A 27580-nucleotide genomic window follows, 5' to 3' on the forward strand; every position below is an offset into this window, starting at 1 on the left:
TTTCATCGGCGTAGTCAGCCGAAAGTGGTGGCGATTGTCTATCGTCGGCTGAAGGCGTGTTTCACCAGATCAACGACGAACCATGCCCATGGATGTGCAACCAGACCAGTGTATGGAGGTGTCGGTGAATGATATCTTCTAATGGTGATCGTGAGCGATCGATGAAGCCATACCTTATCCAATTGCGGGTGCGACGGGACCTCTAACACGATTAGTAATACGAGAAGATTCGTCTCACCATCCATGGATGGAGCTGGACCCGGGTCGAGATGGCTCAGCACCGCCACGTCAGGCAAAGTCGGTCTCTCGTCAGGTCGCAACGAGATGCAATTCGCCGTCAGCTTTAACAAAACAGTGAGTCACGCTCTCTGCGAACTGACGCATACACTCTGCCTATCGGAGTGGACACCACTGACCAAGAAGCAGGTGACCGAGAGAGTGAAGCCTGCTGGTCGCTGCCACGTACAGTCAACACACCAGTGCGACGGGTACCCACTTAAACCATGTCACGTGCAAGGGACCCTTGGTGTGATTGAGGCCGACGGAAGGTGCGGCCCGCGTTAAGCGAGCCAATTAAATCAGTCTATCTGACTTCACTTGACGAACTAATTGATTACAAAGCAAAATCCGGGAAAGAATGGATAGCTGAAAATTCAGCTTGACTTCGCACCCTCACCGCTCCACAACCACCAACACCACCATCTCGAAACCGCTCCCAATCGATTCGCCGGCATCAATAGCCCGTGTGGCGACCTTTACGCGCAATCACCTTCTCGCAACGCGACCGAAACGAGCCCGTAATCCGACCGATATCGTGCTCCGTCAGCGAGTCCCATACCTCTTGGATTTGCTGTCTGTGGACCTCTGGAGTCGACGGCAATGGGTAGAAACGATTCAGGCGATACTTCATAATGGCCCACACGTTCTCAATTGGATTGAGGTCTGGTGAATTGGCTGGCCAGACGTCGAGACTGTGAGGGATCTCAAGGCGATCCAGCTCGTTGCGGAAGGCTGGAGCTTTGTGGACCGATGCACCGTCCAGCATGAGCATTGGCATGGCATCGTGGGTGACCGAGATATCCACATCACCGTTGACAGCATCGTCGACAATGGCGTCCTCGGCCACAGGTGTTGGGCTTCCAAAGCGGCCGTCAATTGTCTCGAAGGCGCTCTCGAAGGATTCGACACCGCTGTCGAATTGCTCTTGCAGTCGCAACGCAGCCTCTGCATCACCACACTCACGCCAAAAGCGGTGCAGCTCTGGTATCACATGCTCCTTCAGGCTCGCAGCGGTCATCTTGCCCCATTGATTGTTCCAGAAGATGAGTCTGCTCTTCTTGTTACCGCAGATGAAGCCAAACACCAGCTGCGTCTTCTGGCGCCGGTATTTTGGCCCAAGACAGTCCGGATCAAACACCTCATCAGCACGACGAATAACCAGAAACTTCTGTTGACCACCTTGGCCAAACGCAGCTGAATCACCGAACTGGAAGGTCCGGCCATTGTTGCTCTGATCAATGCACCACTGACCGAACTGTGGCCTTAAATCGAGTCCATCAGCATCCAAGAACGGCGCTCGTTTGGCCACTCGCTTGAAGTATCCACGCTCGTTGAGCCTGCGGCGAATGGTGTCGACCGAGCATACCAATTCGAGCTGCTCTTTGATCTGCTGATAGGTCGCTCTGCGTCCTTCTGCGCTGCCAGTGACATAGTCGATGATCCGGTTGGCCACAGGGGTGCCAAACTGACGCAGTCCGTGCAGGTGACTGTGAAGGTGTCGACCAGGTGTTGCTGCCTCATTCGCCACCCTCTGAACGGTGGTATATGGCTCATCAAGAGCAGCTGCAATGCGAGCAAAGGTCCAGCCAGCGATGCGTTTGAGAGCCTTGATTTGCTGACGAATGGTGTATGGAATGAGCCCTCGATCAACATGCACTGGTTGCTCGAACGCTGCTGGCTCGGCTGCTGGCTCAGCTGCTGGCTCTGGCTCAGGTGTCGCTGGAGCTGGAGCTGGCCATGGCAACAGTCGTCGACCGACCATGCCATTCGCGAGCACTGGACGGTGACCAACGACACGAGCTGCTGAAGGAAGGGGGTGTTGTGGTGGATCAAAGGCGTCGGAGCTGCTGGAGCTTGCAAACGAGTGTTGTGGATTGATATAGGGCATTGCGAGTGAACAGACAATTGAAGGGACAGTGGAGGTTTGGATACACCAATTCACTGCGATCTACCACCATATATATGCACCAGCAACCCACCTTCTGTCGCAGGCAACGCGGTCACGAATACGAGCACACGAACGACGTGCTCACACCGCTTAAAACCTCCACCAGCGGTGGCTACACCGCTCACCAAACACCGCTCTGATAGCGCTGACAGCAGCGACACCAATGTGAAGCCATTGAAGGCTGATGAACTGATATACAAGGGCATGGCCATGCAACATGCTTAACAGCCTTGCAAGCGTTCACAAGCGTTCAACCGGTCGCTCTGAACCATGGTTAGCACCCTCACAGCCGTTCAACCGGTAGCTCTAAACCATGGTTAGCACCCTCACAACCTTGCTAATCACACGCACCACCATGCACAGACAACAACACCACCAATCAATCCATCGACAAGCCCTGCAAAAGCGACCAAGAGCGGTTAATCACCACCGGCTCTGCGAGGTGACTGTACAAATAGTAAACGCGTCTCCCCCGGGCGCAGCTTCCGACCCGGCGGTACTTCTCATCCCGCTTTCCCGCGCGCCACCGCAAATCTACATTTCTCAAAATTTGCTGCCTCAGGACCACTTGAACCTCTACCACAACAACCCATCCAACAGTGAGGACGCTTGCTGGGCAGAACACGACCGATTTATCTTTCGAACTTTGCGTCAACGTCCCATAATAATCAGCAACGATCTCTGTCTACCCCTGCTGCGCCCCTTCAATCTGACCTCCGACCCTTCCGCCGGCCAGGATTTTGCGCAGCACGACTAACTCCGCGTCGTCGATTTCTACGTCGCCACTCGACGGAAACACAAACGTTCAATCTCGACTCACCGATCGGAGAGAGCATGGCGCAAGTCAGCGAAAACATGCAGGCGCCCGTTCCTAGCGCGCACCAAGATGATCCCATGGCATCAAGCGAAGGACAACCCATGTCTCGCAAGCGATCACATTCAGTCATGTCAGACCGTCACTTGGCGCAAAACCTCGCGGACAATATTTCCGCAATGACAAATGGACTTGTGGAGCAGCAGCATGAAGATCAACAACAAGCAAATCCGTACGAACAACAGCCCTACCCGGAGGCTCAACAGCAGCCATATCCGCACGATCAACAACATCATCCTTACACTCATGACCAGCAGCAACTTCAGCAACATGAGCAACAGCAGGCTCAGGAGCAGGCTCATCAGCAGGACCACCAGCATGAACACCAGCATGACCATCAGCATGAACAGACAATGGATCATCAACAGGAACAACACCAGGACCTGCAAGGGAGCCACTACGCAGATCAAAGACGCTCCAATTCAGTTGCCTCCGGAGATGCGGGATCTCAAGCTGGGGAATACTCGCCGCGAGGATCGCGCGCGTTCAAGCGCGGTGACCCACCAAGAAACGAAGCAAACAAGTACATTTGCAATTACGCCGATGAATGTGTTGGAATCACGTTCGATCGGAAGTGCGAGTGGAGGTGAGTCGTGTGACAATCCGAGCAACTCGCATCAAAATGCTGACAATCATCTAGTAAACACATGGACAAGCACGACCGACCTTATCGATGTCCACACGCATCATGCGCGAAATTGCAGGGCTTCACGTATTCCGGCGGACTTTTACGACACGAGCGTGAGGTCCATGGCAAACACGGCGGTCCTAAATCCGCACTCATGTGTCCATTCACTGAATGCAAGCGACACACCGGAAAGGGTTTCACGCGCAAGGAGAATCTTAACGAGCATCTCCGCCGTGTGCATAGTGGAAAAGAGCCGCTCGACTCGCAGTCGTCTGCTCTTCACCATGAACTCACCGAAGCCGCTGCTGCAGCTGGAGCCGGACCCGGAGCTGCACAAGACGAAGACACGCAAGCCTCGCGCTTATCGGAGACTGCCACGGCGGCCACCGAGCACGATGCTTTCAATCTGAACTCTCCCAACGGCTTGAAGCGCAAACGCTCCTTCTCCGGCGTTGGAGAACAAAGTTTTGAGGAAGTCGAGGCAATGCGGCGACAGCTGGATCACCTGCATGCTGAAAATGCTAGAAAGGAGGAGATAATTCGCCAGATGGGAGAGGAGGCTGCGCTGCGGGACGAGAGGCTGAGGGCTGCGGAGGAAGCTCTAGCGAGAGTGCACAACGGACAGCAAGTTTGAGACTGCTTCTAGACAGTAACTTCAGGGAGACCATGGCAACGCTGTCCGCTCCATGCCCATGGCATCTTCTATCATGGAGGAGAGAGTGGAGAGTGCAGGTTGGGGATGAGAGGACGGAATTCTGCTGCTGCCTGCTACAAGAAGCGAGAGGCGTGATCCTCGCGGATCGAGATTGTGCTTTTTCGCGGTGTTCCTATTTGTTTGGTTCGCAGCTCCGATACCCATTAGCCACGTCCTTTATCGGTGGGCTCATGCCATCGAGATTACTGTACTGTATTTATACGCCTGTTCCATGGTCTCCTTAACAACGTGAGGTCGGTTTAGGAAATGGTGCCTGAGGTGCACACGAGGACCATGATGAATTGCATGGAATCCTTCCTGAATGGAGCAACAGGTCTTGAGGGACGAGATTCGCGGGAACAATTAACACAGGTGAACCCGTACATGTAAGTTGGCAAGACGTGTCATGGAGTCGTACATGTGAGTTAGCAAGACACGCTATGGTGACGGATAGGGCAGCTGGCGAAACATGGTAGCTGCTAGTACCGATAAAGGCAGCGAACATGCTAGACACTCGTACAGGGAAGCATACAGCTAACTTAGCAAGACGGTCAATCAGGCGAGAAGGTAAGGCAGCAGGACATGCTAGCTTGTCGTACGGATGACTTAGCAAGACGGTCAAATAGGCGTAAAGTTAAGCGTACATGTAACATAGCAGGATGGCCAAAAGGGCGTGAACGTACCTTATGCTTATAGACACGCATGAGGGCTTAGTTACAGGTCGAGCCTGTAAGTCCTCGGTTTCGTGATCACACTCCGTCAGTCTCTCGTGCTAAGAGAGTGCAGAACAACATGGAAGTCATCGAATCCAGACCACATCTGCTCTGCCCTCACCTTACCTGACTTCGCGTCTTTCTGGCCCGAATTCAGGCAATTCCGCTGGTGCTCTTAGCGTTGTGCTTTCACAGCTCCGACATCCATCGATCGCCGGCTCGCACATGGACGATTCGGATTGACATGCCGACAACGCATGCACGTACGACTTGGCTTCTGTCGCAGGCGCGCTGTGGATCCAGGACAGAGGGTGACCTCCGCGGTTATGCGGCAGGACTGAGTCTCTCGGCCGATAATGATCAGCAGCCTACTGTTTCGTCAAGGCAACGGCCAATTCTCTTCTCAGCATATCACCGTAGTACGTTTTGATGACCATTCGCAGCCTTGTCCGTCTTCCCAAATCATGTATACAGTGTCAAGTGTCGAAAGGTGTCTGTCCTCAACCCGCACTTCTTCCTCTAGAGTACACATCGTTCACGCTTGAGGTTCTGCTTGCCTCCTGCCAGTCGGTCGAGATGCGGTGATGTCCAGCCATTCCATTCCCTTCCGTAGCTCATGATCGGAGAACGCGAAGTCCGTCGCGTGATGGAGCTGTGGCGCGCTTGAAGCTCTGTGAATGCATGTCAGCCTTGTTATCGTACTCCTGACAGCCCGCAATATCATCGCCATGTGCCAGGATAATGTCCCTCGACTTCGCCAATGCCTCCATGTCGTTCGTGTATGCATCTCGAAGGCACGAACGCCCCAAAGAGAGAAAGGTATCAACGTACGCTGTCACACTCCTCCCAAGCTCTTCCAGCACCAAATCCAAGACCGGCCCACACTGGGAAAGCTCTCCGCTTGAAGACGAGGACCGAGAAGATCACTCCGAATGACGCGCCGAGGGTGCTGCGGATGAGAAGTGTGCTGAGGCAGTGGTCCCACTGTGCACATTGCATGTATCAGCAAAGTGTTCATCTTCGTTATGCGCCGGGGACAGGGCCACAGGCTCGATATTGTTTCCTCACCTTCTCGTTCAATAGCGCTTCGCTGAGAGGTCGGCTTGGGCGGGTTGGTGGAGGGACGGTCGCAGCATTGGAGGAAGATGAGTCGGCCATTGTGAAGAGATTGGACACTTCTTGTCGTAGGATGTCGTTTGTGGAAGGTTTGGTGTCTGATCAGTGATTAACAACCGTCGGAGATCACAATGTGTCTGCCGGTTGAGCAGCTTCCTGGCGCGGGAGCGGGAGCGGCCGCAGCGTCCGAGCGTCCATCAAAAAAGTCCAAGAGACAACTTTTGAGATTCGATTGGACTTCATCTTTGAAGGATTCGAACGGGACTGCTCGACGGTCGCGCATCATGGTAGGCTCAGGCATGGACGACCGACCTTCATTGGACCGGTTGAAGGCCCTGGACTCCCTACCGAACCTGGAATCACAATTCGCAGAGGCCAAGTCGATATGCAGCCACAATGCTCGCGCCGAAATGATTTTGAGATGGTTGATGGGGAAATTCAAGTCATCAACCGAAACTTGCAGAGAAACCAAAGCATGGGATGTTCTGGCATCAACTATACGGCTCACATCGCCGCAGAAAATCGCACTTTTCCTCTACCAATTGCCAGGAGTTTTGCAGGATACGTTTTCTGCGCAGGAGCTTTCCCAGGCGTTGCTGTATTCGGTCACGGAACTACTCAACCTGCTGTTGGAGCTTGGACGAGGTCCAGATGGTGCAGCTATCAAGGCTCTACTTAGTATGGAAAGTTCTGCTGCGGCCTTGCTGTGTGGAAATTGGCTCCGACATGTCCATACTCACAGTCATGGAATCAGAGAGACACAACATCTGATTGCCAGATCACTGCTGGATCCGGCCTTGCAGATCTGGGAGCTTCGCAAACGTCAAGACTCTGACGATATGAACTTCAATACTCATTGTCTGGTTTCTGTTCTCCCCTTACTTGAAGTCCTCGAGGGTGGAGACGAGACTGGATCGAAGCGCAGGCGTGGCGAATCTCTACCAGGATCTGCTCGATCGTGTGAACGTGCTCTGGAATCCTTGGTGGCCAAGCACACAATCCTGCCGGCAAGATCAGCATTCTTCAGAAAGACCGATCCGCAGGCCCGCCGTCTTCAACATGGATTGAATCAGGCCACGATCGGAGAGGCGTTAGCGTCACTGAAAAACTCATTGCAAGATGAAGCAAACCAAGACCTGCTTAGTTCCGTACCAAAGGTGCTCGATATTGCACTGCGATCCTCCTCCACACCCACTCCACGACATCGCACAAAGGAACGGCCTTGGATTGAATCAGTCCTTAGCGCGGTTCGAGATGCTTTCCATGGACGGACCGAAGAGGAGCAGAGCTTAGCGCTCACTGAACTTCTTCGAGCCGTCCGGGTCAACAAAGCGACGTTATCTGCTGAGACTCTTGCGCGCATAGTCAGAGACAACATCGCCAGTGCGACTTCCTCCAAGACCGCAGTTAATTGGAAGCTGGTCGAAGGTGTGGTTGAGCTGGATGCCAATGTACTTTTGAATCCAAAATCTACCAACGAAGTATTCGACGAAATCACAAAGGAAGCAGCCTTCGACGGTTCAGAAGACGGGACATATCGCAGTTTCATGGAGTCCAGATGGAGAGATGGAGTTATTCTACCTACTATGAGAGCTCATGCGCAGAGCCGTACCCTGAGTGTCTTCACGGATTGTTGGTTCAAGCAGCTGCAAGCAATGCAGAGCATACGCGGCTGGTCTGTATGGGACAGCGTTGGCGACGCGCTCGCAGAAACGCTTGAAAACTCACTTTCGGGTGACACGATTCTTGAGCTGCTCGACCGCTATTCAACAATTATCCAGCAGACCACGGACTCCCAAGCGAATCTCAAGGAGTCGGAAAAGTCTACTCAGCTTCGTGCTGCACTGTGTGTCTTGGGTTCATTACTCAGGGGCATTCGGTCTGATGCTTTGATTTCGAGCATTCAGCTGCGACTGGACATTCTATTGGGCACCGTTCTCGGTATTGCGGAATTGAAGGGCTTCAAGACGACGATTGCAAGCGACTGTCACTACTGGCGATCTCTGACGCGAGTCTTCGAACTGTGGTATCCTCACTGGGCCTCCAAACAAGCTGATCGACAGAGCGTTACTAGCATGGGAGCTTCTCTTCTATCGAACAAGGCTTTCAAATCAGCACTCTCTCAGTTTGACATGGAAGATTCTGAATTGACGCTCGGCGACCAGGCCAGGTTGAGACACAGCGCTCAGACATATGTCGCTACATTGTGTCAATGCTTTGGGCAGTATGGCGGCGAAGCTGGATGTGCAGGTCTCTGCACCAAGGCCATCGAGCGTGTTGCCGAGCAGAAGGCAAGCGCAGCGGATGCCTTGGTCCGATTCCCTAGCCTCCTTGCAACAGTGCAAAGCGACCTGCGAAAAGGCGTTATGGAAGCTTTGTTCCAAGCTGCCGCTGTACGGGCCTCTATCGACAATGACTCTGCGACTCAACTGCAGGCTGTCTTGCACTCATTTCAAGGACTCAACAAAACTGCTATTCTCGAAGAATTCGCTACAGTCGCAATTCAAGAACTGAAGACAGCTTCAAAGTCAACTTCAGCAAGATATGAGGCAGTCTTCACTTCCACGATGGCGAACATCGACGCAGCCTCGTTGGACCAGACTCAGCGCACGAACATCCTGGATACCGTTCTAGGACTTCCGCCGCCGAAACAAGACCAGGCGGGAATTTTGCAACTACGGGATCGCCTGGCTCTTGTGCTCAAACTTGCCTCTTTGCCATGTCAAGATTCGCGACTGCTGACGGATGCAACTGCTCTTTGGGACATTGTTGGTATGCTTGAACACGGCATCACCCCGGACGCACAGGACGAGTCACGACTGGACTTGCTCGACAGTATCCGTCTGCTTGAGGAGATCAGCAAAAGAGCTCTACGTTCTTGGCTGGGAACACAGGACCGCGAGAAGAGTCGTGAGCTGCTCTTGCAGATGTCGAAACGCATCAAGGACCGAGTGAAGACTGAGAAGAAGGCTGGCAAGCTCTCCGCTGGAAGAGCTGGATTGGCCTTGGTGAAGGTCGCAATTGCGATGATTGAAAACGGCGCCCGCGAAGCTACCAAGGAAACATTGGTCCATCGTGAGGCAAAGATCGCGCGGGCCTATGTTGATATGCTTGCGGCAGATGTGGAAGCTTTTAGCAGCAGTGCGCGCAACGACTTGGCTGATCTCTCCGACCTTGACATTAGCAATTGCGCTTCGGTGCTGGCGGCTCTGCTCGAATTGCCCGATACCTTCCTAATCGCTGCCGGTATGGAGCCGCCGGAGCATGCTAAGCGAGTCAGCATAGCTCTGAACCACGTCCGGCCACTGTCCATGGAAAGCATACACCGGAGTCGATTGGCGGTGACTGTCTTCCGTCTCGAGGCCAAATACATGCTGAACAAAGAACTCCTCTCGGCAACTGCGATCGGCATCATTGAAAGTGAGCAGCCCAGTGCAAAGGAGCAAGCAGATGTACTTGCGACGTATGAGCAAAGCTTCGCGAAGTTTGATGTGGATTTGAAACTCCAAGTCGCATTCGATGTCTTGACCATGCCTCCTTGCCTAAAATCATTTGGCTTCCTCTTACTGGCTCGCGCTGCCATCAGAGGCCTGACTAAAGAAGATTTCGACAACTCGAGCAGACTTCCTACGACGTTGCTTCACCGCAATCTGCAGGCAGCGAGCCAGGATAAAGGCTTCTTTCTGGCCGACATTAAACCCGGCGACGAACTGCTTGTGCGACGTGCAGCGCTCCAGAATTTGGCCATCATCTTCAAAGAAAAGCCATTCATGGTCAACCAATACGGCATCGAGCAGACGCTTCACACCTTGCAATCGCTCCTCACGACATGCCAATTTGCTGGCGCCCTTTACCTCGACATGACCCAAGTCCTCAACGCCCTGTTCTTACACCACCGCTCCCGTCTCCGAGGCCGTTTCCACCTCGTCATTTCCCTCCTGCAATCCCTTCTCACTCATCTCTTCCGAGCCACCACACTGTCATCTCCGACTCCAGTCGAACTCTCCATCCGACAAGCGCGTGCTCTCGCCCGCCTGCTCGAGTCCTTCAGCAACCCGCCACCCCTCCGCCACCACCGCGGCAAAGCCTCCGACCTAGTCGACGAATCGAGGAAGGCGCAAGCCCATGCAGGGCAATTCACGCAGTACTTGCTACACCACTATTGCGCGCAGGTCCTGACGGGAAGCTTGGGCGAAGGCGCGAGAGAAGCGCTGCTACCAGGACTGTGGGCGGTCATTGAGGCTATGGAGGTTTATAGTTCGGATGCGATCAAGAGTCTAAGTGCGGCGGTAAATAATAGCGAGAGGGCGGTTCTGAGGTCGGTGTACGACGATTGGAAAAGGTTCGGGAAGTGGGAGGGTCTGTGATTGTTGTGAGATGTTGCACGCCAATGAGCAAGACTGGTTCATCTCTACTTCACAGTCAAGCTAGGCACTTAGTTTTCTGACTGAAAGATGAGAAGCTCCATTGACGGAAAGATACTCAAACTCATCAGTCCTAATCCCAGACCGGCCACAACTGCTGGAGAAGATTGACAAAAACGCACACGAAAATGCTCCAATTCTGCTCCCTGTATGGACAGGCATTCCGACCTGATCGGCTTGGAGCTGTACAACTTGATCTTTCCCGAGAGTCCTCTCTTGTGGCCTCGGCGTCGAATGTTTGGCCATCCCCGAAACTCCTATGCCGTCCCATGTGCAATATATGTTCGGCACCGTTCGTCCTCCTGAGCCTGGATCAATCGAGCTCAGCCAGCATGGCCATCTGGCAAAGCCGTGCCTCCTTTTTATAGTCCCTGCAGAACAAGACAGTTGTCCGTCTTGCATACCACCTGCATTCTTCCAGCGCCGGGCTGTTGCAGACTGCCACATCGATTCCAACACTCTCATCGTGACCTTCACCTCTCGGGATTGATCATTCCCATCTAGTACATATCCTGACCGTAGCAGGTCTTCCTTTCAAGCTCCATCCCTGAGTTGACCCACATTCATTACGAATGTTCCGTTCTGCGGCATTTTCACCTGAGCATTGCTGGCGGATTTGATGCTCTCCAACCACGCCTCTTCTTCGGCGTCCTGTCCTGATTCGCTCTCGCTGTGATCGTCTCTGATATGTCTATCGTTGCCGTTGTCGATGCTGTGCTCCATGGCGGCGTCGGTCGGGTGCAGTACATCGATCATGTGCCTACAAGTCAAGTCAGACAATGCAGGTTTCGGACTTTGGAACCCGAGCCCTTACTCTGTGGCGTCTGTGGTGATGTATTCCAGAGCCTCTCGCTCCCTTTGCAACTCCTCCTCGTCTGGTTGTGCATGGCCGTGCCTATCGTTACTGTCGATAGCTCCGTACGACGTCTGTCTGGAGTCAAGGATACGATCGAGATCGCCCTGTCAGGAGGAGATCTAAGTCAGTGGTGTGTCCGTTGAGAGTGCATATACCAGAAGAGAACTTACATCCTGCGAGGGATGACGCTGCCCGAGGCATGAGCTGCAGACGGCTCCCATCAGGAATGTGAGACTGGCCCAGACATTGATTCTCCTCTTTCCCTCTCCTCAGCAGATGATCAGGACGGAGCAAGTCAGGAGTGGTTGTGCTGGTGCAGAGTCTCGTAGGAGTGGTTCGTGTGTGATACAGAACCGGATTAGAGCTCGCCTGCAGCTGCAGATCATTGTAGGGCTGAAGATCCCGTCGGAGGAGTACGGGCGTGCACGTGACCATTTTGAACCGCTATACCTGTATCCATGGATGTAACTCAAATCGGACCATCACTCCCTCTCTTGACATGTCCATAGTCCACACTCCAGCCGTTCGTCACACCGCACGACCCCATGATTGGTACTCAGGAACGAGTTGTTTGCGAGACCCGACTACCAGGGACGTAGCTTGAGCCGCAGGACATGGCCCGTTCAGGAGAAGACTCAAGCATCCAGGAGAAAGAGTCAATGACAAGGGCAGCACGAAGTCACTGCGTCTCGATCTTCTATCCACTGGCTTCGACTGAGAGATCTCAACCGTTGAGCCATGCCAGACAACGCGTTGACACGCATTCCTCGACGCCAAATTCTTACGTCTCGACGTCAAGAATGACACTTCCAGGCTGGAGGCTCCCAATATAGACTCCATTATATCATCGACTTTCTGGTCCGGCAAGGGATTCCAAACTCATTACATGCCATCCGACTCTTTTGGGAATGGCTATCATTCACCCACCACTGTGGAGCAGGGCAAGAGACAATCCTTCGCGATTGAGGGTGGTCTGGTCGACGTGAGGTTGCACGTCTCTTCATTCCAGCACGTCCTTCTCCACCTAGTCATGCAGGAGGTTGTCCACGTCGACCAGCCTCTGCGAGGTAAGTGTGCATACCATCTTTTGTGGGAGTTCAACCTCGATATAAGGACCCTCTGCTCTCTCATATTCTCCTACTTCTGCAGAATCATCAAGCACTTCCAACACTTCTCCGTTACACTCCTTCCAGACATACAGTCTGAGTTGAAGCCTCCGTCTGTATTTCATCAGCGGCAAAGCTTTTCAACATGCGTTCGTTCACAGCATTGGCCGTTGGCCTTGCCATTGTTTCACCTTCGTCTGCTCGCTCGACCGCGGGTCCATACACCGATTTGGAGAACCGTGATACATCGACCAACCCCAAGAGCCCCGTGCTCGGCTGGTTTGGTCGCCTCTTTCGCAAACAGGCCCCTCCAGAGGCCTGCATCCGAGACGAATACTATGACTTTGCATACAATAGCACTTTTGGGCGGGACTTCTGCATGGAGTTCATGACCTATCCCAACACGACTGTGACGGAGACATTCACACCCATCAGGTACGAGAGTCACAAAGAGATATTCACAAGGTCCTGCCTGCTAAGTCTGAAATAGCACCACCACGACATTCACCGAAACTCGGACCTATGGCTCCCCAACGACCGTCACTGTCACTTCCAGCCCAAACACCAAGAGCAAGCGTGACACGAATGGCGCCATGATCAATGACGTGTTCTCAAGATTCCAGATAGCGGGAGCTGCTGCAGCCGACGAAAATGCGCAATCAGCGTCCTTTTCTAGCGCTTGTGCCTGTCAAACGTACGCTGGGTCAACTGTAACAACAACGCTCACCGGCAGTGCGAGTGTTAGTATACCATTCATGCACGTTCCATGCATCAACTAACCAACCTTTTCCAGGTCATCACAAAGTCGGGATTCGCCAATGCCAATGGTGCAACGACCGTTACAGTTACTGAAAGCGACGAGGCCACCACCGTCACAGTCGTGCCAGTTCAAAGCTCTGCCGCTGCCGATCCGGATGTCCCAGCTCCAACTTCTGCTGCCGAAGAGTCCAACCTTCCACCCTCGAGCAGTGAGGCCGTGGCAGAACCAACAGGCCCATCCTCTCCGGGTTCCACTCCGGTCGCACCTGTTTTCAGCTGTCCCGAAGACAACAACTCGACCGTCAGCCAATTGATCGGCAACGAACGTTTCGACTACCTCATTCTGTGCGATACAGATATCACCGATGACAACTTCTACAATGTGCTCTCATACAACAGCTTCTCGGAATGTGCTGCCGCTTGCTCTGTTGCCGACAGACAATTCGACTTCCCGGTTTGCAAGGGCTTCTCCTACTACGACACCAACGAGAGCCAGAATTGCTTCCTGAAGGCAACCGCGAACAACACCGTTGCTGCGGGCAATGTCGACAGTGCCATTCTTCAGAGGATCGCAGTCGGTGTTTCGCCAGACGATCCTGAGGGCACCAACACCGAGACCATTCCGTTTGTTGCGTCGACGCCAGTCATGGAGCCGAGCGAGATGAGCTCTTCCATGTCCGTGATCATGGGCAACAGCTCTACTTCGATTCCGTTGATAACACCTCGCCCTACCATCCCTGGCAACTACCTCGTCGATGCCGATGGCAACACTATCTTCTCCACCTCCATCTCCCAGGGTGAAACCGTTTCCGACGGAACATACTTCTCAACACGCTACACTTCTGACGGAGTGTGGTATGAGACATACTATTCAGCCTACTCTGTGGCCTGGGAGGCTGCGACAACCGTCTACGCGGCTTCAGAGACCGGGTATGTGGTCAGCAGCTCCAACGACACCGGCAATAGTGTCCAATCAGGAGCGAACGGCGAAACCATTACCATCACCACGACGAACTACACGTCGTACTATGAAGGCGGCTACAACGTTACTGAGGTCACAAGCACAGTTACCACCGCCGACAACGGCACCGAAATCGCCTCTACTGCGGTCACTAGCTATTACAGCGTCGAGACGGGCGGTGGCGGAAGTGGCGGCAGCTCAGGTGGAGGTTCAAGCGGCAACATCACGTCCAACAGCGCTGGAATCATCACTGGAAGCGCCTCGACCTCGATCTTCTCGACGGTGACCGTCATCTCCAGCAGCGGTGGACTTGCCGGTTCTACTGGAGGCGGGGCTTCTGGAGCAGTCTCCACGTCGGCACCCGCGCTGCCATCTGCGAGCGTGAGCAGCGGTAGCACAGCTTTCAGCACCGATTTTGCCGCCTCCGGCGTCGTCACTGGAAGCAGTATAGTATCGTCTGGACCTGTCCTCGTCCCTACACCTTTTGCTTCCAACGTCACCTCAGGCGGTACCGCATTCAGCACTGGCGGTGCCAATTCTGGCCTCGTTCCATCCTCGGGAAGTTCTCCTAGCGTTGTCGCTTCTAACGGCACTTCTGGAGCGTCCGCATTCAGCACCGGTTTTGTCAGCTCTGGAGTCGTGACCAGCAGCCCAACACCAACCCCTACCACCTCCACTGGTACATTCAGCAACTCCAGCGGCCGTCGCTCAGGCACGCAATCAACCACCCGCCCTACCACTACCAGATCTAGCACCACGCAAAGTGCCTCCACTCCGACTGGCCCACCATCCAACTCCACCGCCCCCGTCAGCTCCGGCACCGCCCCAGCTGTCACTACCAGGACTCAGACCATTCCCGTCAGCACCACGCCATTTTCAAACTCCACCATTCCGGCAAGCACCACTCCCTTCTCAAACTCCACCGTCCCGGCCAGCACTGGTCCATCGTTCAACTCGACCATCTTGACTAGCTCTGTCAGCGTCCCAGCCGTCACGACTCGCATCCAAACCATCCCTGTCGGCACTGGTTTGACCCGCTACTCCTTCCCATTCCCGTCAGGAACCGGCGTCACATTCAACCCAGAAGTCACCTCAGCTTCCGGCGGCTTCTTCTCTAACAGCCAGGCTTCTCGCTCCGGTACCCTCGCTACGACCTCTCGCCTCTCAACCGGCACCGTCCCAACCGGCACCGCTCCGAGCGGAACTGGTTTCTTCCCAACCAGTTCTCCTCCCTTCCCGACCGGTACTGCGCCGACCGTCATCCTCCCAACCGGCACGGGCTCTCTTCCGTCTTCTGCCTTCCCACCATTCACCAACAGCATCAACTCTCGCTCGGGCAGCACCTCTCCGACTTTTGGAGGTCCGACCAGCTGTGTGACCAACTACATGGGCACGACCACAATGTTCACCACTGTCACCGAGTACGGTTGCTATCAGAACTGCGCGGCGCAGGGAGGTTATGGAGGTAACGACCCGTTGACTTTCGGTCCTCCCAGACCGTCGAGATTTGTTTGAGATGAATGGATGAGATGAATGACTTGGAAGAGCTGAACGATTGATGGTTTGGAATGTTCACGAGGCCATGAGTTTGCAATGTTTGGGTTCTTCTTTAGCAGGCGTTTCGGAAAGAGAGCAATTGTTTACATGAATGAGAGCAAGGGAGCAATGATCGCGAATAGGTAGAGAGATAGCATGAAATGCAACGATTCCCAACCAGCTTGTTTTGTGTCGACCCCTTTCTTGCTCAAGGCTTGTCATCGCACGTCTTCGGTGAAATCACAATTTGACATCACTCGTGCTCGTTCATTAACCTTGATGAGTATCGTCTATCGAATCTGTACGTCTGTCGTAAGAGTGTTTCATGTCGGAGAGTGTGAAGCTCCCAACAATTTAGCGCCGTTCGTCAGCTTTTCACATGCACACAACCGCGCGGCTGTTCGTTCGCTTCGATGGCACTTCAACAGCACCTCTGCGTAAAGCCGCCGGTATGAAACAGTCAGGTCATCGAAGTTTCATGTTGCACATCGTTAGGCCATCATCAAATCGTTACGTCGTATCTAGCTAGACTCTAGAAGGAAATCGTGCAGGCTCCATGTTCAACCTAAACGCCAAGACCGACAACAACCCCGAAAGAAATGAGTGCATTCTGATTCCAACACCATGCCCATGCCCTCCATTCATGCGATTCTCGTGATCATCTCTCCTCGAATCGATCGTTGTGATCGCATTTCACCATCACCATCGACAATCTCTCACCACTCATCGTCACCAACCTGAAACACGCCCCTTGAACCTCACCCCTCAGTCAGTTCCTCCTCGCGTTCCCCACGGCCGCATACCTCCTCTCCTTCTCCCTCTGCAACGCCTCAATCTCCCTCTCCAGCGTCTTGACATCCTCCACCGCCTTTTCCATACTCGCCTTGAATTTCCCACCCTGCTGGCTCCAGCGCTTCCAGTCGCTCATCGCCTTGTCGCGGCGACGGAGCTTCTTCTCAATCTTCTCGCACGAGGGACACTTTTCCGCCAGCAGCATGGTGTTGTAGATCATTTTCATGCCGCAGGTTTCGCCCGTGCGGTATTCCTTCTGGCAGTGCTGGCGGAAGTTGCCCCATTTCCAGTCCTGGCAGGCGAATTTGAAGTTGTCGTAGTAGCACATTTTCTTCGGATGCGTGCCGTTTGAGTTTTGAAACACGAAGTGTTTGTTTTGGGTTGGTTGCCGCTTTGGGAAGCTGAACGTGGGAGGGATCAATCGAATCGGCGCTACTGTGTGATGGTCAGTGCCGGGAGATCTGTGCATGATGGTTTTGGGCAGGCATGCAAGACGCCTTAGCCCCGACAGCGTGTGGGGTTTGTTTACTTACCAACAGGGTTTTGCACAGAGGTTTGGCTTTTGCCGATCGCCTCACTTCGTGACAAGGCTGGGAAGATGCTGTTCTGGCCAGTGGAAGTCAGCTAGACTGAAACGTTGGTCGAATGTCCAAGACTTGTCGGTGAACACCATCGTCATTCAATGCCCAATGGCTGACGACCAACAGCCTGTCCGTGGCATTGACATGGGACCGTGCAGTGGACTTGGAGGGAAGAGAGTGCTGAGGAAGGAAGACAAGTGACGAACGTACCAAGGTTGTGGTAGAGGATCGATGCTCCAAGGCAGAACGTTGTGATGGATGTGTGGGAATGGATGGGAGGAAAGGATTCTTGCAATGATGAAAGGAGGAAGAAGGAAAGACGATCCATCCGTCCTGACGGCCGCTATTTATGCCCTTCATGACCACCATCCTACTCGTGGCGGCGTGCAAGCGAAGCTGCACCATCCCCTCTTCCTCGCCAGGGAGCACGTCGTCTCATCATCGATGTCCACAGGTTCCTTCGCCTGTCCTCGATCCGTCCACCCTTGCTTGATGCCTTCGCTACGAAGGCGTGCATTGGCATCAGCCAACAACACGCCCCCGGGGCCCAACGGATCACGTCCGTGACAACCTGGGTGAGCTCTCGGAGGGGCGAACGAGCTGCAATGTCCGCCCGGCGTTGCCGTAGCCTACGCTCATGCATGGACCCATCACTTAGGCTTTATGGATCATCGACGGTCGTGGCAGGCTCTCGTCCATCCGATGTTCGTGATGTGTGCGCGTGGACGGCCCGGGTGGGAAAGGGAGGTCTCTTGATCCTGAATCGATGCAGCCATTCCCCACTTGGTACGTCGACGGCTGTGACTGAGTTCGCTTTAGTTACTCGGGGTGAGGACTGCAATGGCGTAGCGGGTGATGTGATATGGCTTCCGTGCGGGAAGATTCACTTGAGTCGGGTCACGTGGTCGTTCCCGCGATATCGCACTACTGCCAATGGATGTCCAGTGTCCCACATAACCATGCACAACCCACAGCGTCTGGCTCTCGTCGGACCGAGACTTTGACGGAAGTTTAGTCATCCAAAAGCTAAGAATGAAGTCAACAGTGGCTGCTGCCGAGTAGCCTGAGGCATGAAGGAGTCCTCATCAACATGTGCCTGCGACGTCCGGCAAGACCGGAGAAGCATGAAATCGATGCCCGACAGCTGCAGCGCACCAGGGTGAAGCTCCCCATGTAGAGCAGGGTTGAGTGATAGCCGAAGCGAGACACATCCTGCTTGGTAGAGCCCTTTCCTCGATCCAATGTACCAGGTATGCAGGAATGACGGTGCTTCCTCGGAAGCAAGACCTGATGGGGTGAGGTGCTCGGGCAGCGTGGGCATCCAGTCACGTTGTCCTCTCGTTCTGCAGGGTCGAGATAATGCCCGCGACGGCACGGTCCCGGTCTCGATTGGAGTGGTTCGTCTCGACCTTCTGCAAGTCGCCATCTCTGCTGACAATCGGCACTGCTTGCCACTTGCTGTAACTTATGTGATCGAGTGGCGAAGCCCTTCCTGTCTTTCCGCATGTCCGGCACATTCAGCAGAGCTTGATCAGGCTGAGAAGAGGGCGGATCCCTTTGCCGATAATGGTAGAGAGGCTGGGCGATCGGTGGGAAAAGCGTAATCGAATCCGTGACATTGCCGACGCTACTCAAGTCCCTCGCCCAGACAAGGGCTCCTCTGACGTGGCAGACGGGGTATGGTCGATCACGGAAGCTTCCTGATAGAGTGGTCTGAACAATGCGAGGCTCTGCATGTACGCTGCATGGTGGTTAGCGTGAATGGTGTGCACCATTGGCTCGGAGAGTCTGCTGAGACATGACAGCAGCTCACCGGTCTTCCATCTTGCAATTGGATGATCCACTCAGAGAGCGCGAGCCCTGTTCGAGACTTGTTGACGGGCGCGCGAGAGAGCAACGAGCAGCGTGCCGGCAGTGACAGTGCGGCGAGGGAAGCGTGCCCGTGCTCCCGCCGGCCAGGCATGTGCTTGGGCTCCTGCAGCTATGGCTGGCACGACAACGCTGACAAGCATGCTCAAGGGCATCAGGGAGCAGACTAGCGTTTGCATTGTTGATGCTGCAGGTAGGCGGGCGGAGGAGGTTGGGAAACCAGGAGCACTGGCACGAGCAGCGCCTGAGCTCTCGGCTGCAGTAGCTGGCAGAGTAGAGCTTGTGCTAACGATGACTGAGCTCCCGTGGTTGAGACCAGTCAGGGTCGCAGAATATGTCTAGCGAAACAGCTTTTTTGTCATTGGGTGAGAGGGGAAAAGGTCCTGACTTTACCGCGCGGGTCGCCCATAAGCACATGTCGTTGGAACAAGGCTGGGCGATCAGGTCATGTGAGACACTCGCTCCGCGTTGCACGCCCGGGACAGGTGGAGCTGTTCAGACGGCTCGCGGTGAGCCGCAGGACGTTGGTATAATGTGATATGATATGGCAAGAGTCTGCGAAAACGCGGCCCAGTAATTCATGCGCTGTTCCTCCTGTCATTGGAGGCTTGGACCGGCAAGATCTGCCAATCAGGCAGAGGCAGAGGTGTACTAGGACCACGATGAGTAAAGGTACTGTACCTAGCTGTTCGGTCTTTGCTTGTACCCACGCCGCGGGAACGGGTGCCAACGCAGCATGGTGGGCTCAATGCAAGGCTAACGACGGCTCGCCTTTTCGATCCCTCGTCTTTCGCCTCATCCGGTATTTCCGGATCCATGATACATGAAGTGCAGAGAGCCCGAGAGCTCGGCAGGCGGTCCTTGTCCAGATATGTCATCGTAGCGGAGTAATTTGGACGACCTGGACATAAGCTGATCGGCCGCTTCCGTGGTGGCGCTCGCGATAGCTGTAGAAAGCCGCATCAGAGAGCTGCTACACGGCCTTGGGTGAGTACACGCGGATCGGCGGCGATTTGTGTTTCGCAGTGTCGAGCCATTGGTGAAGGCGCGGCGTTCGTGGTGAGGGAATGTTTCAAAGTGCTCGGATTGGGAAATGCCAAGGGCGCGAATGAAGACCGCCTGGAATACGAGAAATACGAGAGCATCAGCGGCTGGATGACTGCACCTGGCACATGATACGTGAGACAATATACAACACCCAAGGCGTCGTCGTCGTCGCAGAAACTCAGTCGACAAATATAACAAGAAGAACAGCATGTCGTTGTTACGATCATCTCGGAATATCTTGCTGAAGAACCTGCCCGAAGAGCTGGTCTTACGTATCCTCACCTTCTTGGACATACCCGATCTACTCGCCACGTCCCGAGTAAGTAAAGCTCCAAAACATGAACACGACTACGAATGAACAAGACTTCTCACGAGAAACATCACGCATAAATAAGATAATCACTAATACGAATCCCATCCAGACCTCCCACCAACTCCGCACCCTCTCCCTCGACTCCGTCCTCCACACTCACCGCCTCCGACACTCCCACGCCCTGGTCTCAACCCTCTACCCTCTCCGCCCACATCTCTCCACCCTGCAACCTCCCACCTCCACAATCTACCTGACCGCCGTGCACAACCGCGCCCGCATCCTCCACTGGTCCCTCGTCCGCGCTCGTCTGAACCGCTCTCTGATTCGTCGGCCCGCGCTCTCCGATCTTGTATCCGCGAACATCTTACCGCCGGAATGCTGTCGTTTGGATCGGAGATCGGGCGAGTTTGTTTGGGGCGCTGGATTGGCGGGTGCGTTGGTCGAGCCGAAGAGGCGGCTGGAGAGGGAGTATTTGAAGGAAGGGTTGAGAGCGTTGTTGGAACGGAAGGTGAGGCGCATCGGAGCGAGGCGGAAGGAGAGTGGAGGTGGAGTTGGGGTGATGGTTTGGAGGTTTTCGAGGAAGCTGAAGCTTGGAGAGGGGAGGCGGGAGGGTGACTGCGATCGCAGTGGTCGGGTGAGGGATGTCGGCTTGAAGAGTGATGGGAAGGTCATGTCGTTGAAGAGATTCTTCGAAGGGCGGTGTTAGGGACTGGCGTAGCATGTTCGCCAATAATGCGATGCCGATCCAGCCGACAAGTGATGCTCTACCTTCGTGCCTCCGCCCCTACTGCACCTTCCAAGCCGACCGAGCGGAACTGGTGCGATGAGTATTGGGCGGAGAGTCAGGGAGTGAGGCATTTGAATCCGGACCGTGACATTCAGCAAAGATTCTATCCACAATGCGTTCCCTGTCATCGATTATATTCGACTAGACAAGGTGCACCTAGGTAGCTTGGAGTGTGCATTGTATTTGTGAGCGGAAGGACCGAAGTGGCCAAAGTCACTCATTGCTTGCACACTTGACAGTGACCGCTCTGGTGTGCTATGAGGGCGACGCGATCCTCACGTGATGGTGAACAGCAGCAAGAGCGGCGAGATAATTGTGACACTGAGACCACACTTTCAAAGGGTACTGTTTCAATCATTCAATGCATTTATATGGCACACTTTTGAAAGCCATGTCAGGCTTGTCTGAAAATCTACCTTCGACGCCATTGTCAATCAGAACTGTCAGAACCATGCATCAAGCAATCCTCTAGAGCTCATCGTGACCAGATGGCTCATCGTAATCGGGCATACCTCCAGCACCACCAGACTCTGGGTAGAGCTTGGAGGTGATTGGGTAGGCGACGTCGGAAAGCTTCTGCCTCTGCTCGTCAAAGTCCTCGGCGGTGGCGGTCTGAGAGTTCTCCTCGAGCCAGTCGACGGCCTCCTTGACAGCCTCGAGAAGGGTCTCCTTGTCGTCTTCATCGATCTTGCCACCAAGACCATCTTCATCGTTGGCCTGGTTCTTCAAGCTGAAGGCGTAGTTCTCCAGGCTGTTGCGTGACTCGATGCGAGCGCGGGTAGCCTTGTCCTCATCGGCGTACTTCTCGGCCTCCTCAACCATGCGCTCGATGTCCTCGGCGCTGAGACGGCCCTTGTCGTTGGTGATGGTAATAGACTCGCTCTTGCCGGTGCCCTTGTCGCCCGCAGACACACGCAGGATACCGTTGGCGTCCAATTCGAAAGTAACCTCGATCTGTGGCTGGCCGCGAGGAGCAGCAGGAATTCCGTTAAGCTCGAACTTGCCGAGCTGGTTGTTATCCTTCGTCATAGATCGTTCCCCTTCGAATACCTGGATCAAAACGGTGGGCTGGTTGTCGGCGGCGGTAGAGAAGATCTGGCTCTTCTTGGTGGGGATGGTAGTGCCGCGCTTGATGAGGTGGGTCATGACTCCGCCGGTGGTCTCGATTCCAAGAGTAAGCGGGTTGACATCCATAAGTACGACATCCTGAGCCTGGGTAAGGTTGTCAGTATTTGAACATTATCCATCATTACTCCAAGCCTGCGACTTACCGCGGCCTCGCCTGACAACACACCACCTTGGACGGCGGCACCGTACGCAACAGCCTCGTCGGGGTTGATACCCTTACTGGCCTTCTTGCCAAAGTACTCCTCCAACATGGCCTGGACCTTGGGAATGCGAGTGGAACCACCGACAAGGACAATGTCGTCAATGTCGCTCTTCTTGATCTTGGCATCCTTGAGCACCTGCTCGACTGGCTTGAGAGTCTTCTTGAAGAGGTCGTTGTTCAGCTCCTCGAACTTGGCGCGGGTCAGGGTCTCGGAGAAATCGGCACCCTCGTGGAAGGCCTCGATTTCGATCTTGGTGCTCATTTGGCTGGAAAGCGAACGCTTGGCCTTCTCGACCTCGCGCTTGAGCTTACCCATGGTCTTTGCGTTCTTTGTGATGTCCGTGCTGTGCTTCTTGTTGTAGCTCTTGACGAAGTAGTCCACGACACGCTGGTCGAAATCCTCACCACCAAGATGGGTATCACCGGCAGTAGATTGAACCTCGAAGACACCCTGGTCGACGGTCAAGACGGAGACATCGAAAGTACCACCACCGAGATCGTAGACGATGATCTGGCGTTCCTTGTCGGTCTTGTCGAGGCCGTAGGCCAAGGCGGCGGCGGTGGGCTCGTTGACCACACGGAGAACGTTGAGACCAGCGATCGCGCCGGCATCTTTAGTGGCGGCACGCTGAGCGTCGTTGAAGTAGGCTGGAACAGTGACGACTGCGTTGGTGACCTTCTCTCCGAGGTAGGACTCGGCGACCTCCTTCATCTTTCCGAGAATCATGGCGGAGACTTCCTCAGGGGTGAAGGTCTTGTCTTCGCTGGAAAACCGTTAGCTTCAGAAATTGCAAGATGTTATCCGCGACGTTCTTACCCAGCAACTTCAACACGGACACGGGGTTGACCGCCCTTGTTGACAACCTTGAATGGGAAGTGCTTCATGTCCTTCTGAACGTCCTTGTCATCGAACTTGCGCCCAATGAGACGCTTGATGTCGAAGATTGTCCGGTGTGGGTTCGATGCGAACTGGTTCTTGGCCGCATCTCCAACGAGACGCTCCTCATCGTTCCATGCCACCCAAGATGGCGTTATCCGGTTACCCTGATCGTTGACGAGAATTTCGACTTGTCCGCCCTTCATGATGCCGACACAAGAGTAGGTGGTTCCGAGATCGATACCGATGACTGTGGAGGGTCTCGTTAGCCGATTGCAGCCATACACGAGGCTGAAAGATGCAATGCTTACCTGGTCCAGTGACACCAGTGTCCTTGGCCGCCTCAGTGTCCTGAGCGCGTGCCGAGGGAATCATGCCCATGAAGAGCATTGGCGCCAGGAGGATGGCGCACATGTAGAGGGCGGTCATCCACGAGGAGACCGCAGGCCGCGCCGAGCGGCCCTTGTTGCGTGAGAACCTCGCCATCTTTCACCAGAGGCCGGGTGCTGTGTGTATGTGTCGGAGAGGGGTTGTCGTTCCTCGAGCTCAAGTGTATGTGGCTTCGAGTGTCGTGAGGTCCAAAGCAGCAGCACTTGCTGTCGGTGGATGAATTGAGGAAAAGAGTGATGAAGGAGGGAAGATGTCGAAGAGGAGAAGAAGAAGAAGAAGGAAGATGTCGCAGCGACAAGTGTGTTTAAAGATTCCCCACCAGTCGAAAGGACACTCAAGCAATAAGTTGAGAACACCTTTCCGCTCCGCGAATAATTGGACCCCTTCAGACTTTCCGAGGCGGATCGACCAATCACACCGCACCATGACCTCCGCTGCCGGCAGATGTTCGCCGCAATTAATTGACCATTCACCCACGAGCCCCTGACTTCACATGTCCACGGATGTTCCTTTCGCCTTCTGCCTGCCTCTTGCCTCTTTGGTGGTAGTCCATCCGCTACGTGTTCACACTGTCGCCCATCATTGTCATTCATTCTGTACGTGCAATGCGTGACTGCATCACCGATCATGCGACTACAGTCTGGCTAGGATACGACTACACGAGGCGGTGCCTGTCCAGGATGTTCAGGTGCGCAATGGACACTTGGATGTTTCAATGATAGGCCGACCACAGCTGATAGTTCACATTGTAACGTGGCCAGAAACATACGATGCCACTGTCTCGAGACGTACAACTTCGATCAGACGTGATTGCTCTGCCACGAGGGTTAAGCCTTGCAATTGTGAAGTACTTGTGATGGCAGCTTTGCGTCAATGTAAGGATGTCTCGTTTTCATTTCCTATGTCTGCTTGAAATTATGATACGCAAGAATGTCCTAGACACAAATCTTCAAGACACAGGTCTCCTACATCTGTTGCATGCTGACTTCGATGGCACCTCTCCAATGGCCTACTCTATGAGACTGGCAGAGTCGCAAACGCAGTGCATTGACACCAACGGCCAATGGGGACCTTCAAGAATCTGATGGACGAGTTGTCCAACGCGAGCAGTGCTGCGAGTCCAGGCTTGCATTGCTACTCAATAGTGCAGCGCGTTGACTGCGCAGCATCACTCTGGGACTCGATACGACCAGTACGACAATGCAAGCCAAGCTCTACGTCTCGCTTAGACCATAGGCCATTTCTGGCGGCAATGGATGTCTGAGGCAGACTTCGACTCCTTCCCGATCGGGATGGCCAAGACAGCGCAGGTGAATTGTCGCAGCAGGCTGAATCACCCGCACAAACTTGACAATCAAAAGGAAAAGGAAGTGCGCAAACAAAACTTCATCAAGGCAAGCTCTTCTCTCCGATTCTTGTTCACCAACACATCACACCTTCGGATTTTTTCTATCATCCACCTCGACCGATCACCGCCAGCTTTCGTATACGCACCCACACCAATACACACACGAAGCTTGCTGAGACCGGCACATCCATACACACACCACAGACAAACATTCGAAGTCCACTTCACCACCACCATCAAGATGGAGTCACACTGGATCGCGCGCTGCGTGCTCCTGGCCTTCGCCGGCATCTTCATCATGGCCAACATGGGCGCAGATTTGGTCATCTACTGCGCGCTCTCCGCCGTCGCTTTAGTATTAATCATGTCCGCCACTCTCTACATCATCGCCGCCTACGACCGATGGTTCGAAAATCTCTTCTCTTGCGCCGATCCCACTCCAACCAACGACCACCTCGCCTGCGACCGCCACAGCAGCAGCACCAAACCTACATGCGCCGACGAGTCAAACGACTACTTCACTCGCCCCTACACTCCGAAGAAGTTCGTGCCTTACTGGAACGACCCCACCTACATCGAGCCACCAAAGAGAGCTATCTCGCCATGCCGTGAATTATCGCAGGCGGAGGTGGACGCTGCCATCAAGTCGCGCGCCGACCGCGAGGCCCGCGAAGTCGAGGCCACACAACTCGCCGAGTCGAAACGCCTTGCGCGTGAGAAGAAGGATTTGCTCGACCACGCTCGCGACGCCGCGAAAGCCTCGCTCACCGCTGCCGCCGCCCGCAAAGCCAAGGCCAATGCCATGACCGCAGAGACTTTCTCCGAGAGATTGAGAGCACTCGAGGCGCAAGGCCCTCTCTCCCGCGACGACGTCGAGATGCGCCAATTGCGCGCACTCGCTCCACATCTCCAGCGCGGCTTGGTCGGACGACGGGACGATGGGCTTTGGCTCACACAGCCTCTTGGCTACGAGCCAATGCTGATCGACATCACCTCCGGCTCCGTCTACTCGCCCTCCGCTCTCTTCTCCTCGCCGAATGAGCCTTACCAGGCCATTCAATCCGACAACAATGCGCCAGAATCGGTGCGCCGCTCAGTATCGGAGGCGCCTTCTTCTTTCTTTTCTTCAGCGCACTTCAAGCGGTACCAGGACATCGCAGCGCCTTCCACGTCGACAGAGCAGGGTATGTTCGCCGAGTCGAGTGAGCCTTTCCAGGCCACTCAATCCATCGACACGGCGCCCAAGAAGAACCCTTTCGGCCTTCCGGCCTGCGTTGCTTCCATGGTCATGGTGCCGGACCATGCGGCGGCAACTGTTCATGTGCCATCAGAGCCGGCGAGCGTGGTCGAGTCACTGGCACCACCAGCCTCCTCGCAACCGAAGTTTGCTTTCGGCGATGTGCCGGTTGCCAGCCAGGCAGAATCGGCGCGGGCGGCTGAGGAGCGAGCCCCGATCGCTCGCACATTCGCGACGCACAACCCCATCCTGGATCAAGTCACAATCAAGCTCCAGCGGGAGAAGGCGAAAGAATTGCTGGAATGTATCCGGAACTTCGCCGGACTTTCCCGGAACAACCCAGAAGGTACGGTCAATGACCTGGAAAATGCTTGCGTCGAACTCCGTGTGCATTTGGGATGGGTGCGGGACTACATCATGACCGCCAAGAAGCCCGACGGTACATGGAAGAGTGAGATCACGCACGCATTTCGTCTGAAGGGCGCAGGGATCGGTCAATCTGCATGGATCAACATGAAGAGTGAAATGTCCGCCCTTTGCCAAGACTCCAAATGGAGCAACAGCTACCTCGGCCAGGCATTGGCAGTCGTGCTGGAGATCGAGAACCTCACACCGGAGAACCACCTTTGAGCCAAGAATGACTGCTTTCGTGGGGTGGAGGAAGTGGAAATCGATCACGGCTGTGACGATAGGATAGGGCTGTGCCAATGGACGGATTGTCGTACCGATCACGGACGAAGGGATAAGGGAGAGGCTATGGCCCGAAGAGAGGCAAGGAATCGATTGCGGATGGCATCGATGCGAAGGAACTGTGGTAATTAATGGGAAGCTGGTCATCTGCAGACACTCTCGATTGAAGAGAGAGCTCGTCATGGACGCAGGACAAGAAGCAGGCGTTTTGATTGCATGATACCCATGTCGATTTGCGTGGTATGAAACGAACTGAATGGACTCAAACTCAAATGGTTACATGGCTCTCGTTGTACTTGCTCTGCCATGCTATTTCAGCACAGCCATTCGTATTCCGAGCCAATTGCACGCTTATAGATGGTTAGTGCTGAGACACCACGCCGGCAGAGCATGGTCTTCGTTCTCAACTGCCGTCTATAAGAGAG

At 54.4% G+C, this 27580-nt stretch overlaps 12 protein-coding genes across 12 annotated transcripts; 6 read left to right on the forward strand and 6 right to left on the reverse strand.

Annotated features, from left to right (window-relative positions):
- Positions 1-519: 519 nt before the first annotated feature.
- Positions 520-2196, reverse strand: MYCGRDRAFT_102502 (uncharacterized protein; the record flags this gene model as incomplete). The annotated part of the gene is made up of 1 exon (XM_003857276.1): positions 520-2196. The coding sequence occupies one exon, from the start codon at positions 2165-2167 to the stop codon at positions 734-736; it is 1434 nt and encodes a 477-aa protein (XP_003857324.1).
- A 1005-nt stretch (positions 2197-3201) lies between these two features.
- Positions 3202-4018, forward strand: MYCGRDRAFT_78633 (uncharacterized protein; the record flags this gene model as incomplete). The annotated part of the gene is made up of 2 exons (XM_003856299.1): positions 3202-3687; positions 3742-4018. Coding segments are annotated over 2 exons (743 nt in total), but the record flags the coding sequence as incomplete, so codon positions are not given.
- A 1732-nt stretch (positions 4019-5750) lies between these two features.
- MYCGRDRAFT_33213 (uncharacterized protein) lies at positions 5751-6294 on the reverse strand (the record flags this gene model as incomplete). The annotated part of the gene is made up of 3 exons (XM_003857275.1): positions 5751-5807; positions 5968-6120; positions 6205-6294. 3 exons carry the CDS (start codon positions 6292-6294, stop codon positions 5751-5753), a joined length of 300 nt encoding a protein of 99 aa, XP_003857323.1.
- A 242-nt stretch (positions 6295-6536) lies between these two features.
- On the forward strand, positions 6537-10792 carry MYCGRDRAFT_107276 (uncharacterized protein; the record flags this gene model as incomplete). The annotated part of the gene is made up of 1 exon (XM_003856300.1): positions 6537-10792. One exon carries the CDS (start codon positions 6537-6539, stop codon positions 10617-10619), a length of 4083 nt encoding a protein of 1360 aa, XP_003856348.1.
- Positions 10793-11060: 268 nt separating this feature from the next.
- Positions 11061-11822, reverse strand: MYCGRDRAFT_98544 (uncharacterized protein; the record flags this gene model as incomplete). The annotated part of the gene is made up of 3 exons (XM_003857274.1): positions 11061-11436; positions 11491-11636; positions 11703-11822. The coding sequence occupies 3 exons, from the start codon at positions 11751-11753 to the stop codon at positions 11211-11213; spliced, it is 423 nt and encodes a 140-aa protein (XP_003857322.1).
- A 961-nt stretch (positions 11823-12783) lies between these two features.
- MYCGRDRAFT_89487 (uncharacterized protein) lies at positions 12784-15886 on the forward strand (the record flags this gene model as incomplete). Its single annotated transcript, XM_003856301.1, has 4 exons — positions 12784-13073; positions 13129-13378; positions 13432-13975; positions 15855-15886. 4 exons carry the CDS (start codon positions 12784-12786, stop codon positions 15884-15886), a joined length of 1116 nt encoding a protein of 371 aa, XP_003856349.1.
- A 501-nt stretch (positions 15887-16387) lies between these two features.
- Positions 16388-17527, reverse strand: MYCGRDRAFT_102508 (uncharacterized protein; the record flags this gene model as incomplete). Its single annotated transcript, XM_003857273.1, has 4 exons — positions 16388-16405; positions 16428-17121; positions 17220-17287; positions 17478-17527. The coding sequence occupies one exon, from the start codon at positions 17012-17014 to the stop codon at positions 16664-16666; it is 351 nt and encodes a 116-aa protein (XP_003857321.1).
- A 36-nt stretch (positions 17528-17563) lies between these two features.
- Positions 17564-19230, reverse strand: MYCGRDRAFT_107279 (uncharacterized protein; the record flags this gene model as incomplete). Its single annotated transcript, XM_003857272.1, has 3 exons — positions 17564-18265; positions 18423-18980; positions 19081-19230. The coding sequence occupies 3 exons, from the start codon at positions 19228-19230 to the stop codon at positions 18083-18085; spliced, it is 891 nt and encodes a 296-aa protein (XP_003857320.1).
- A 476-nt stretch (positions 19231-19706) lies between these two features.
- MYCGRDRAFT_102513 (uncharacterized protein) lies at positions 19707-19969 on the forward strand (the record flags this gene model as incomplete). The annotated part of the gene is made up of 1 exon (XM_003856302.1): positions 19707-19969. The coding sequence occupies one exon, from the start codon at positions 19799-19801 to the stop codon at positions 19961-19963; it is 165 nt and encodes a 54-aa protein (XP_003856350.1).
- Positions 19970-20391: 422 nt separating this feature from the next.
- MYCGRDRAFT_89490 (uncharacterized protein) lies at positions 20392-21202 on the forward strand (the record flags this gene model as incomplete). The annotated part of the gene is made up of 2 exons (XM_003856303.1): positions 20392-20502; positions 20606-21202. 2 exons carry the CDS (start codon positions 20392-20394, stop codon positions 21200-21202), a joined length of 708 nt encoding a protein of 235 aa, XP_003856351.1.
- A 549-nt stretch (positions 21203-21751) lies between these two features.
- On the reverse strand, positions 21752-23904 carry MgKAR2 (immunoglobulin heavy chain-binding protein, KAR2; the record flags this gene model as incomplete). The annotated part of the gene is made up of 4 exons (XM_003857271.1): positions 21752-22495; positions 22555-23377; positions 23431-23740; positions 23802-23904. 4 exons carry the CDS (start codon positions 23902-23904, stop codon positions 21752-21754), a joined length of 1980 nt encoding a protein of 659 aa, XP_003857319.1.
- Positions 23905-24163: 259 nt separating this feature from the next.
- On the forward strand, positions 24164-27095 carry MYCGRDRAFT_89492 (uncharacterized protein; the record flags this gene model as incomplete). Its single annotated transcript, XM_003856304.1, has 3 exons — positions 24164-24178; positions 24429-24476; positions 25110-27095. 3 exons carry the CDS (start codon positions 24164-24166, stop codon positions 27093-27095), a joined length of 2049 nt encoding a protein of 682 aa, XP_003856352.1.
- Positions 27096-27580: the final 485 nt, after the last annotated feature.

This window comes from Zymoseptoria tritici, chromosome 1, assembly GCF_000219625.1.
Source record: "Zymoseptoria tritici IPO323 chromosome 1, whole genome shotgun sequence".
NCBI classification, from domain to species: Eukaryota; Fungi; Ascomycota; class Dothideomycetes; order Mycosphaerellales; family Mycosphaerellaceae; genus Zymoseptoria; species Zymoseptoria tritici.